This window comes from Saimiri boliviensis, chromosome 11 (genome assembly GCF_048565385.1).
Source record: "Saimiri boliviensis isolate mSaiBol1 chromosome 11, mSaiBol1.pri, whole genome shotgun sequence".
NCBI classification, from domain to species: domain Eukaryota; kingdom Metazoa; phylum Chordata; class Mammalia; order Primates; family Cebidae; genus Saimiri; species Saimiri boliviensis.
This window is the reverse complement of record NC_133459.1, coordinates 68,482,749-68,495,364: the sequence shown is the minus strand read 5'-3', so window position 1 is coordinate 68,495,364 and position 12,616 is coordinate 68,482,749. Positions and strand designations below refer to the sequence as shown.

Below are 12,616 nucleotides of genomic sequence, written 5' to 3'. Positions count from 1 at the left end.
CCTACCTAGGATGGTCCTGGGCTCAAGCACTCCTCCTGCCTGGCCTCTTTTGGTGTTGAGATTACAAGCATGAGCTACAGTGCCCAGCCAGTGCCAACAACTTTTATATGCACTGGGAAGCAAAAAAAAAATTACTGACCTGCTTTATTGCAGTTGTCTGGAACTAAACCCACAACTCTTGAGTTATGTCTGTACTTTGCAAGGTAGCAATCACTTTCATTTTACTCATAGGAAACTCAAGGTAAGAAACACAGTTATCCCCAGCTCTGTGAAATAAAGACCAAACGCATGACTGGACTTCAATCTTCAAGCTCATTGTATAGCTACCACCTCTCATTCACTCCTAAAGAATTTAAGCAAATAAATAAGGACAAAACATTTTTCTAACAAAAAACACTTTTATTTTTAAATCAATTTACTATCAAATACAGAACAGAACTCAGTGTGGAGGCAGTGTTTGATTTCAACTGGTTATCTGTTAAAAGGCTTGTGTCCCAGTAAAACACTGCCTTTGTGCAGAAAATGTTCACTGACAATAAATATCCTAATGAATAATCTTCACTGCAGCATCTTGTCAGTGGCAATACTTTAAAAAAAATTATTCCCTTTAGAAAAGTTAGTATATTTGTATTTAGAGATTATGAGTGAGGGAACAGACTGTGAATGTTATTAGGTTTACCATGTGAAATTTGTTTTTAACTTACAAAAGTGGTTCACCTTTTAAAAAAAGTTTAAAACAAATGTCGTTAGTGTTGTTTTTAAAAATGCAGTGATAAGGACCATTATTAGAACTTCTTCTACTCACTATAGACAAAATTCCTTTTGATAAAATCTTTAAAAAGTTACTACAAACTGTAAAAACAATGCTGCTTTTCTATATGGCATTTCAATTTTTTGTTTTAAAAAAACCCTATTCATACTCGAAACTTGGATAAAAGCTACAATTCCAAGTCTCATTTTCCCTTCACCCCAGCCACCCAAACACTACTCATTTCATAAATGAATATACTATTTAGTACTGTACAGTAGATACATATCATTGACAGCTTCTATACTATTCCAGAGAAGGCAAATATCTACATTTCACCGAAAATATAAATTTGCTAGATATAGGTGGGATCATTTGTTTATCCTAAAGTTCATTGCTTTATCCAACCCCATCCCCACACAAAAAATAAGAAATGATACTCATCTAAGAAAAAGACTGTTTTGGATAGAAATTAAATCATTTTTGACAATTCTGATAGCAATTATCACTACAGTGATAGAATTCCTCTTTTTACTATACTGAAACATGTGGACAGAAAGGGTAAGAATCTGTAAAATGAATGAGGTAAATGTCATACATTCAATAGCGTAAATAAATACAAATACAGTTTTACAGGAACATGAACATAAATTTAAGGGTTTTATTATCAAAGTCTTGTAAAACAATTTCAGAAACTGTACATCAACATGGCACAGACCGTAGCCTACTTTTGTTTTTACTGCACAAAAGTGGAGCTTGAAACTTCTGTAACTAAGAAAACAGTTGCCTAACTACTTTGCATATATAACATGAAATCACTGTGTGCATAAGATTACTACTGCAGTAACACAAATTTATTGGTTTTATACAACTTGAGATCAAATAAAAGGTACATTATCAAGTAGATTTGTCTTATTTTAAAAGCATATGAAGGTCAATTTAAAATGCACTACCCCCTTTTTCCAACATTGAGCTTAAAACAAATTACTGAAAATTCAAAATAAGGGCAAGAGATTTTTTTTTTCTTTCCCCTTTAAGATGGACTTAGGATAGGTAGACAGCTTTCACTGATGTAGACATGGAATAAATTATTAACTTCAGGAAAAAAAATTCCCAAACATCTTATGAAAAAGTATACAACTCTACTTCAAAATATGCTATTTACTCACTGCCAAAGACAGTTTTATTTGAAATCTTGTTTCTATATTTAAACCCTAATTAGCCACCAAAAAAGGTTAGTGCATAATAACCTTTCAAAGTTAAACAAAAGCCACAAAAATTTTGCCACAAAGCTTAAAGGATTATCTATTTCAAATGCTCATTTCCAGATGTAACTGTAAGAATGTTAATTTGTAATGTCAACAAACAAGACCATAAGTAGATCCATCATGTTGAAGGATTTTAATGACATTTAGGATATTCTTGCCACAATAACATGCAATCAGTGCATTTCCTACATGGCTCTATTACAGCAATGAATCAAATTATAGAAATACTATAAGTGAACTTACTTAATAAAGGAGATCATACGACATAAACAACCCATGCCTGCTGTAGACGCATGCAGCTTTTCATTTTTGTTATGCAGCAGCACCAGAATAGTAAAACTGCTTGGTTACTCAATCAGATTTCACCATGACAAGAATTGGTTACCTCGTACCATTTTCTAAAAGCTTTTTGATGTAAATAACTAATATCAGTAACAGGAGCTTTATAACCATTTATAACTCAGAGCTGTATACATCTAGATTTGAGATGAACAAATACAGCATTAAGAAATCACACAAAGGAATGACACTGACGCAGGTATACAGTTGGATTCCCACAGAGGCAATACTCAGTCACTCATATCCATGTCTTCTTCATGATGATCATCCCCATTCACTTTGGATTCTCTTAGTGAATCGCCAGTTCCCTTTTCCACAGAACATTCCTTTGTTTTAGGGGAACCTGTTTCTATTGGTTTCTTCTCTTCTTTTTTCTCTTTCTCACTGTCATACCCCTGTTCCTCTTCATCATAATCCCGTGTAACCTGCTTTGCCAAGGAGAATAATAAAAGTAAACTTCTTCATAGAAAAATAACTCCTGAAAGTACCAACATCAATACAAATATCAAAATAAATCAATTTGTAAACATACTTTTACATCTTTATCACTCTCTGATTTTCTTTCCCGGTCCTTTTCCTTATCTTTACTTTTCTTCTTCTTGCTGGTTGATCGTTCTCTTTCATCCCTACTTCTTTCTTTGTCTTTATCTTTCTTCTTCTCCTTTTTATGTCTAGAATGACAGTAAAATGTGCAGCAACAGGTTTAACTTGTTTAGATGACGAGCCTGACCCAACTTCACAGGATATACATAGTAGAGCAAAGATCCAACCTCAAAACCTTGGGCGATCCAAGGACACAAGTAACATAGGCAACAAAATGAACTTGGTTACAAGGACTAAAATGTTCAGTCCTTCAGTGTTTTAAGTCGCAAGTCAGAAAGAGAGAATAAATCATTAAAACATTCTTAAGAACTGTAACTGCTGAAAAGAAAAACAACAGGGCAGTTTTAAAACTAAACCCTCTGAAAAATATAAAAAATACATTTAAATATTAACATTCTTACCTCCTAGGGGATGGTGAGCGAGACAATTTTCTTTTAGGAGACCGAGGCTTTTTAGGAGATCTTGTTCCACTCCTGCTTCTGCGTCGTCGTCTCTCTCTAGAATCACAAATGTGCAAACTAGGTTTTAAAATACAGTGTGATCTTATAAATGCTGACACATTATAGATGATTCTAACAATGAAAGATATGGCCAGGTATGATGGCTCATGCCTGTCATCCCAGCACATACGGGGGGAAAGCTTGAGCCCAGGAGTTAAGGACCAGCCTAGGCAACATGGTAAAACTCCATCTCTACAAAAAATACAAAAGATTAGCTGGATGTAGTGGCGCATGCCTGCAGTCCCAGCTACTCAGGAGGCAGAGGTAGGAAAATCACCTGAATCTGGGGAGGCTGAGGCTGCAGTGAGCTGTGATAGGGCCACTGCACTCCAGCCTGGGCAACAGGGAGAGACCCTGTCTCAAAAACATAGAAAAATGAAAGATTGTTTTATGATATTGTTTTGAGCTAAACAATTAAATTACACCTGTAAACCATGTACCTTTCCCTTTCCTATCCTCAAGAAGACTCCTAATTTCTAGCAATTCTTTTAATTGCTTACAAGAAGGTATTAGGAATATTAATCTTGAGTAAAAAACTGGTAATATACAGCCTTCCCTTCCTTTTTACTGCTGCTTTAAAAAAATTCTGTTCCTGGTTCTCAAGTTACCAGACTTATAAAACCCTGTACTTAGTTGTCTAGTTTCCAAATGAAGCTTTTTTCCTACTTATATATGACCCTTGTCTTGGAAACATTACACATAACTGAGCATTCACTTATCAAACATTTGTCAGGACTGTGTACCTTATACTTTTTGCTATGATTTTATGTAACGAGAACTCCAAATTCTCAAGATAGAAGAGATATTTTATATGACATTTCTGTGTCCCTCAATAGACTATGTAGCACAACTACAAACACAGTGGGTATTTAATAGCTCACAGAAGATGCCTTAGAGTGATCCAATAATATAGCATGAGAAGAAACTTACAAGTAAGTACATTATATAAAGCAATAGGTAAAAAACAGGCCCCAACAGTTCTTAAGAAAACACATGTAGTACTTTCCATCTTTTGTATCTCTTTGCTACCTATCCCTCAGATCTGATTTAGCATTTCTTTCTGTACTTATATTTCGTTTCATTTTCATCCTTAAAAATTTAGTTTTTAAGAAAATTTTCATCACACCAGAAACAAACTCCTTACCCTTTAGTTATCACTCCAATCCTCCCTATCTCGGCAGCAATCGGTAATCTACTTGGTATCTTTATGAATTTGCCTATTCTGAGCATCTCATATAAAAGTAATTGAATAATACATGGCCTGTTATGGATGTTCGCCAAGTTTCATTCACATGGTAGCATGTATTATTCTTATTTATTGCTGAATAATATTCAATTGTATAGATATATCATTGTGTTTATGCATTTCTTAATGGATTTGAGTTGACTTTTTGGCTGTTATGAATAAGGCCATAAACATTCACGTAAAGTTTGTGTGAACATATTTTCACTTTTCCCCCAAGAGTACAACTAGTGGGTCAAAAACCTCTATGTTTAACATTTTTAGGAATTGCCAGACTATTTTCTAAAACCCCTGCGCCAGTTTATATTCATACCAGCAATGCAGAAGGTTCTAATTTCTCCACATCCTCATCAACACAATCACCTGTCTTTCTGATTTATAAGCATTCTAGTGTGACATATCTCGCTGTGGTTTTGATTTGCATTTCCTTGGTGACTAACAATGTTGAACATATTTTATATACGTATTGGACATTTGCTCATCTCCTTTGGAGAAATGTCTACAGATTTTTTGCCATTTTAAATTGGGTTGCCTTTCTATTGCTGAGTTGTAAGAGTTCTTCATACATTCTACATTAAGTTCCTTATCATATATATAATTTGCAAGTATTTTCTAGGACTCTAGGTTTTTACTTTCTTGATAGTAGCCTTAAAAATATAAATGTTTTAAATTTCGGTGAATTCCAAAATTTGTCTTTTTCTCTGTCGCTTATGCTTTTGAAGTTGTATCTAGGAAACCACCAACCTCATGGTCTTAATGATTCACTTTTGTTTTCTTCTTAAGGTTTTATAGTTTTGGCTCTTACATTTAGGTCTTTCATACATTTCAGCTAATTTTTTTAAAATATGGTATGGACCTCCTGATGAATTTAAGTAATGTTGATGAATAAAACAAGCATTGCAGTGAAACATATGAATGAGATCTGAAAAATGGAATGAAGTCCAGCCCTTACCAATATCATACAAATCCCAAATTAAGTATGAAAATGCGCTTTTTGTGCAGTAAAGTCTGTAACATTTCAATTTTCAGTAACAGCTTAAAAATAGTCTAAGAATGACACAAACCAGAACCTGCACTGCTTCCCATTAATTCAACAATCATTAAAAGGGATAGAAAAAGTCTCTAGTATTAATATGTGGATAATAAATACAACTTACTATAATAAACTTATTTGACGGAACAACTCAGTATGCCTTAGCCATTAAAACTTATAAACGATAAAAACTCACCTCTGTTGAATTCCACGTTATTTCAAATATACTCTAGACCATAAAATATTAAGTAAAAAGAAAAATATAAACTTCACATTATTCTTCACAAATTGCCTTTTAAAAACTTTCAATAACAGCAAAATGTAACTTTTTTCAACACTAAAATACTTAAGTTCTGGAAAAGACTATATTCACAGCCTACTGATACTGTTACAAGCAGTTAAAAAAAATTGCCAAGAATTCACAATGCCACCTTACCTGCTTGCACTTCTAGAACGTCTGGCTGTGCTGTAACTTTTTGGTGGTGTTTTTGAACGTTTCTTTTCTTTGTCTTCTTTCTTTTTGTCTCTAACAAATGAACACAATTTATAAACGTATTAGAAGACCCAGCTAATGTCAATTTATATAGCACTATAAACACAAAAATATAATCAGAGCTAATACCATTCTTAAAAAAATGTTATTCTGACAGAAACTGTTTTAGAAATAATTCTTCATGTGGCATATTTGAAAGTACAATTACTTCTTTTAAAAATCCTGTTTTGTTAGATTTTCTCCCCAGTAGACTAAAGTAGACTATGGGTGAGAAGATAACTAGGATGTTGGCTTGCAATACATTTGGTAAACAATAGGTTTAATTGTCTCCAGGCTCCTCAAGACTCCCTTTTCATTTTTTTCCCCTTCTCTGGTCATCCTCAGTTCCATCAGTTCTCTCTTCAATCTTCATCATTGGTTCCCTGTTCATTTAAATCTTTACTATCTAATTCCTAGATTATTAGAACAGTTCCCCTGTAGGCCCCCCGAGTTATGCCTTCCATAAAGATTCTGTACTGTGTCAGAAATCTTTTAAAGTACAAACCTGAAAATATTAATTCTCTGTTTACCATTTTCAACCCATTCCAGTTGCCTCCTAGATCAAGCGTATATTGTGAACAACAAAGCCTTCCATGATTGGCCTCATTATATTTTTCTGACCTCATTTTCTAGTCCTATTACACCAAAATATAGTTATTTCAAGAAACACCATTCTCTACCTAAAACCATGCCCCTACTGAGTCTAGTCAAATCTTTCAGAATTTAATACTCAAGAATCATTCTCAATTAAATCTCTTCCAACAAGAGCAAGTGGCAATCATCATTTAACAGTTCTTCCCCTCTAATTAAATCCAACACTCCTCTCCTAGTAATCAGTAAGCCCTTAAAGAAACGCTTAATTCCACTGTATAAATGTTGCATCATTCCACCTTGTTTGATTCACTCTGCAGTACATAAGAACTAAAAGCCCCATTACTACGGGTTTAACACTGATAGTAATGCTACTACCCCCAATATTCTGTTCCCACCAGTTGAGTTTTATGCTTACCAAGAATAAGTTACGTTGGGTCCCCAGCTGTACTTACTTTAATGACATGATTTAACTAAATATATAAATGAATAATGCCAAATATAGAGCTGCTTCTAGAAAATTAAGATAAATATTTCAGCAAGATATAAAGAGCAGTTGCTAAAAAAAAGTAAGTGCTGTGAAATTAAATGCCTCACAACTATAAATGATTGGGGGCATAATAATATAAGTGTTTGGCCCTAGACAAAAATACTGGTTTTTGAATGTATTATTTAGATGAAAATAAAATGTTAAGGTGTTTCTTTTTTTCATACATCCTCACTCTAACTCTCCATTGCTCTCAAATTATGGTAGCAGATCCTCTAGTATAGTTCAGTGACTGCTGCCATGTAGTTACCCTTATTAAATGTTATAAAGTTGCTGATAATGAGACATGATGATGAAGTATGGTTAGGTGCCTTAAACTCTGGTATACCGTGAGAGATGGTTGGTAGCATTAAATCCTTAGAAGTAGTTGAATAGAAAGGAGAAAATAAAAGGCAGCAGGACAGCTAACAATTTTTACTACTAAGGAATTTTACTTAGGCACTCAGCTGTAAGCCAAAGTTTCAGTTTACAAGGAAGCACCAGAAAACAAATATCAGCCTCTTCAAACTAAATTATTAAGTTTCTTCCCGTCTAGCTCTATTTCTCTGCTCCCCACCCCAACTACCTCTTTTGGGACTACTATGTAGCACAGTCCTGGGGGTCTTGGGAACCCTAAAATCTGCCTTCTCACCCAGTGCTATACCTCGTTTTTGATGTGCTCCTTGACCTTCTACCTCTCTCTCTGGAATGAGATCTTCTCCGTCTTGGGCTTTTGGATCGTCGCCGACTCCTAGACTTAGAATGTGATCGCCGTCTCGATCTGCTTCTAGATCGCCTAATAAAGCAAAAGGAAGCCAATACATGGATATAAATGTAAACAGACTATAAATATTTCGCTTACTATCAGATAAAAAATTCAGACATATGGACTAAACAGTAAGTGGGGATAATTCCCTTCCAGTTGCTGCTATTATTTATTTAGTCCAAAGAACAAATAATTTCAACAGAAATTAGTAGTATCTTTTACCATTTAGAATTCTTCACCTTTTAATGATTTGCTCAACCTGTCAGATGGGTTGTTCTATGCTCACTGTACTTACAACTCCTAAGTTAAAAATAAAGGAGAATACAAATATGACTTATTTGCGTCCTCTTATACAATTATATAACATTTAGGCACATATTTCTTACTTGATTCCTCACTACTGCAGCTTAAACCTTCTTCATTATAACTTCTTTTTTTTTTTTTTTTTTTTAGAATAAAGAAGAGGAAGAAAGAGAAAGAGGAAGAGGGAGAGAGGATGGGGGCACTGCTTCACTGCCCGGGCTAGAATGCAATCCAAACATGGGCACGCCCACAACCGTCCCCAACAATGGAGACACAAAAGAAAATGAGGGAAGAGAACAACAAACAAGGAGCCAACCAACATTTCGTTTAAACTTCTAAGTTGATATGATGTGGTACCAATAAGAGTGTATATTTTATATATTTAAAGTGGAGAGTTCTATAAATGTTAATTAAATTTACTTGTTCCAGATCTGAGTTCAAGTCCTGAATATCGTTGCTAATTTTCTGTCTCATTGATCTGTCTAATATTAATGTTGAAGTCTCCCACTATTATTATGTGGGAGTCTAAGTCTCTTTATAAGTCTTGTATGTCTGCGTATTCCTGTATTGGGTGCGTATACATTTAGGATCTTTAGCTCTTCTTGTTGTTGCATTGATCCTTTTATCATTATATAATGTCCTTCTTTGCTTCTTTTGATCTTTGTTGCTTAATTGTAACTTCTGCTTTTTATTTATTTATTTTAGCTCTCTGTTTGGTTGGTAAATCTTTCTCCATCCCTTGTTTGGAGTCTTTGTGTATCCTTGAATGTGAGATGGGTCTGGATGCAGCATACTGATGGGTTTTAGTTTTTTTTTTTTTTTTTGAGACGGAGTTTCGCTCGTTACCCAGGCTGGAGTGCAATGGCGCGATCTCAGCTCACCGCAACCTCCTCCTGGGCTCAGGCAATTCTCCTACCTCAGCTTCCTAAGTAGCTGGGATTACAGGCACGCGCCACCACGCCCAGCTAGTTTTTTGTATTTTTAGTAGAGACGGGGTTTCACCATGTTGACCAGGATGGTCTCGATCTCTCGACCTTGTGATCCACCCGCCTCGGCTTCCCAAAGTGCTGGGATTACAGGCTTGAGCCATCGTGCCCGGCCGGGTTTTAGTTTTTTATTCAAATTGCCTGTCTTTGGATTGAGGGATTTAGTCAATTTAAATTTAGAATTAATAATAATATATGTGAGTTTAATACTGCCATTAGCTGGCTATTTTGTCCATTAGTTGATGTAAATTCTTCATTATATTGATGCTCTTTTTGATAATTTTTTTAGAAAGGCTGATACTGTTTGTTCCTTGCTATGTGTAGTGGTTCTTTCAGAAGCTCTTGTAAAGCAGGCCTGGTGGTGATGAAATCTCTGAGTGCTTGCTTATTCACAAAAAACTTTTATTTTTCCTTCACTTGTGAAGCTTAGTTTGGCTGGATGTGAAATTCTGGGTTGAAAGTTCTTTTCTTTAAGGATGTTGAATATTGGCCCCCACTCTCTTCTGGCTTGTAGGGTTTCTGCTGAGAGATCTGCTGTAAGTCTGATAGGCTTCCCCTTGTGGGTAACCTGACCTTTCTCTCTGGCTGCCCTTAGTATTTTCTCCTTCATTTCAACCCTGGTGAATCTGACGATTATGTGCCTTGGAGTTGCTCTTCTTGAGGAATATCTCTGTGGTGTTCTCTGTATTACCTGGAGTTGAATATTATCCTGCCTTACTAGGCTGGGAAAATTTTCCTGAATAATGTCCTGAAGCGTATTTTCCAGCTTGGATTCATTCTCTTCGTCACATTCAGGTACACCTATCAAGCGTAGATTAGGTCTTTTCACATAGTCCCATATTTCTTGGAGACTTTGCTCGTTCCTTTGTATCCTTTTTTCTCTAATCTTGTCTTCTTGTTTTATTTCATTGAGTTGGTCTTCGACCTCTGATATCCTTTCTTCTGCTTGATCAATTCGGCTGTTAAAACTTGTGCATGCTTCACGAAGTTCTCCTATTGTGTTTTTCAGCTCCATCAATTCACTTATATTCCTCTCTAAATTGTGTGTTCTTGTTAACATTTCGTCAAATCTTTTTTCAAAGTTCTTAGTTACTTTAGATTGGGTTAAAACAAGTTCTTTTAATTCACAGAAGTTTCTCATTATCCACATTTTGAAGCCTGCTTCTGTAATTGGAACACACTCGTTCTCCATCAAGCCTTGTTCCGTTGCTGATGAGGAACTGGGATCCCCCGCTGAGGGAGAGGTGTTCTGATCTTGGGCATTCTCGGCCTTTTTTGGGCGTTTTCCTCCCTTCGTTATAAATTTATCCATCTGTGGTCTTTGTATTCACCGTCTTTGTAATTAGGTTTCTGAGTGGACGTCCAACTTACTGATTCTCAGCGCCGAAATCTGAGCAACCCACTGCACCGACCAAATCAGCGGCGTTAAGATTGATGGTGCTTTTCTGACTCTGCACCAAGAACCGTCGCTCCAAGGCGCCGGCAAAACCGCCTCGCCGGTCACAAGAGTCGCGCTGGCGACCCGTGGGGCTCCTCCGCTGGGAATCTCCTGGTGTGTGAGCAACAAGAATTCATGTGAAGGTGTGGCGTCCTCTCATTCTTTGCGCTTTCACTGGGAGCTAAAATCCCGAGCTGCTAGTGATCAGCCATCTTGGATCTCTCTCACTAACCTTTTTCATTATAAATAAAATACTTACATCATGCTATATACAAACTATGAATTGGTCTCACAAGTCCATAAAGTAAATGCCACTATTATTCCTACTTTATAAATAGAAACCACTTATTGTTTTGTCATCTCCTATTTCTAATTTTTCTCTAAAACAAATTCCACTCCTTTAATCCACAATTTAGGAAACTCCAGGCAATGCAGACCTTTTACAGATATATACAATTTTTATAAACTGCCTCCTTTACTCTCATTTTCCCCTGACCTATCTATTTCTCGACTCTCCTTGCCAAGCTTCTATCCATCATGTCCGGATCTGGCTCCTTTAGGACATAAGCAGCACATTTAACCTTCAGATATTGTCATCCTCCTTACTGCATTGAAACATTCATTCTCCTCTATTTTTTTTTTTTAAGTTACTGGGTTTCACCATGTTGCCCAGGCTGGTCTTGCACTCCTGGGCTGAAGCCATCAGCTCACCTTGGGATCCCAGAGTTGAGATTATAGGCATGAGCCAACACACCCAGCCCATTCTATTTTAAAAATTAAAAATAAGTTGCAATCCTTTGCTTAGTCTTGATCACTAATCCTTTGTGACCATTCAACTTCTCTCTGTGTAACATTTCAAGTATAGTCTTTATAAGCCAGGTAACTTTTAGAGTATTATCTAACCTCTCTGACCTTGTTACTTCAGCAGTCAAGGATAATAACACCTCCGTCACCAAACCGTTGTAAAGATTAAGTGCATCTTATAGAGTCTAGCTTGGTGCCTTATTGTAGACACACACAAGTTATCCTTGAATAATGTGAACTTTAATGGCATGGGTCCACTTACACAGTTTTTTTTTTTTTTTTTTTTTTTGGGCCACCAACCAAATGTGGAGTAAAAACAGTATTCAAAGAATGAGGCACCCATATATAGTAAGGGCTGCCTTTTCCTATATGTGGATTCCACAGGACTTGAGTATGAATGGATTCTGGTATCGGTGGATCTGTAACCAATCCCTGTATATACTGAGGGACTGTACATTAAATATTGATGCCCTTATTTCCTCTTACTGATGTGCTAACATAAGCTTGTTTCCGTAACTCCCTAAAACAACTGCCTCAAAAACCCATCAGTAGTGCCTCAATAAACTATTTGAGTTATTGAATTCATTTAACGTCAATCATCTTTTATTTTCAGTCACATTTGAAGCAGGTTACTAAAGAATCCCTTGCAATAACATCTCCACATCCTAAGATATTTTTTATGTACTTAACTACCCTTCTATAGGCTCCACAAAGACATGAGAAGTAAGTCTTTTCATTACTGTATTCTTGAGCAATTACCACACTGCATGACATTAAAAAAAACACAGCAGTAATATACTTGGAATGAAATATAGGCATTTAAAATATGAGAATCATAAACTTAAGAGAGTAAACAGTTATTTTTCAAGGGGAACGTACTACAGAGTCACTTTTCTACACTTAACTAGTTCATATGAGCTTTCAACAACCAACAGG

General features: G+C 35.9%; 1 protein-coding gene across 14 annotated transcripts in view; it reads right to left on the bottom strand.

Moving 5' to 3' along the window:
- Positions 1–378: 378 nt before the first annotated feature.
- The window catches only part of SRSF11 (serine and arginine rich splicing factor 11), a 51,979-nt gene continuing 39,741 nt past the window's right edge, over positions 379–12,616 (bottom strand). For 3 of the 14 annotated variants that reach the window (XM_010347673.3, XM_039473507.2, XM_039473513.2), the window contains 5 exons: positions 8,048–8,179; positions 6,171–6,260; positions 3,360–3,476; positions 2,888–3,026; positions 1,504–2,783 (listed from right to left, as the gene is read on the bottom strand). In XM_010347673.3, the coding sequence (XP_010345975.1) occupies positions 2,586–2,783; positions 2,888–3,026; positions 3,360–3,476; positions 6,171–6,260; positions 8,048–8,179 (676 nt within the window). In that variant the 3' untranslated portion in view covers positions 1,504–2,585. Of the gene's footprint in view, positions 2,784–2,887; positions 3,027–3,359; positions 3,477–6,170; positions 6,261–8,047; positions 8,180–12,616 lie in introns of all 14 variants that reach the window. The other 11 variants (XM_010347686.3, XM_039473509.2, XM_003921423.4 and 8 more) reach the window with 6 other exon arrangements.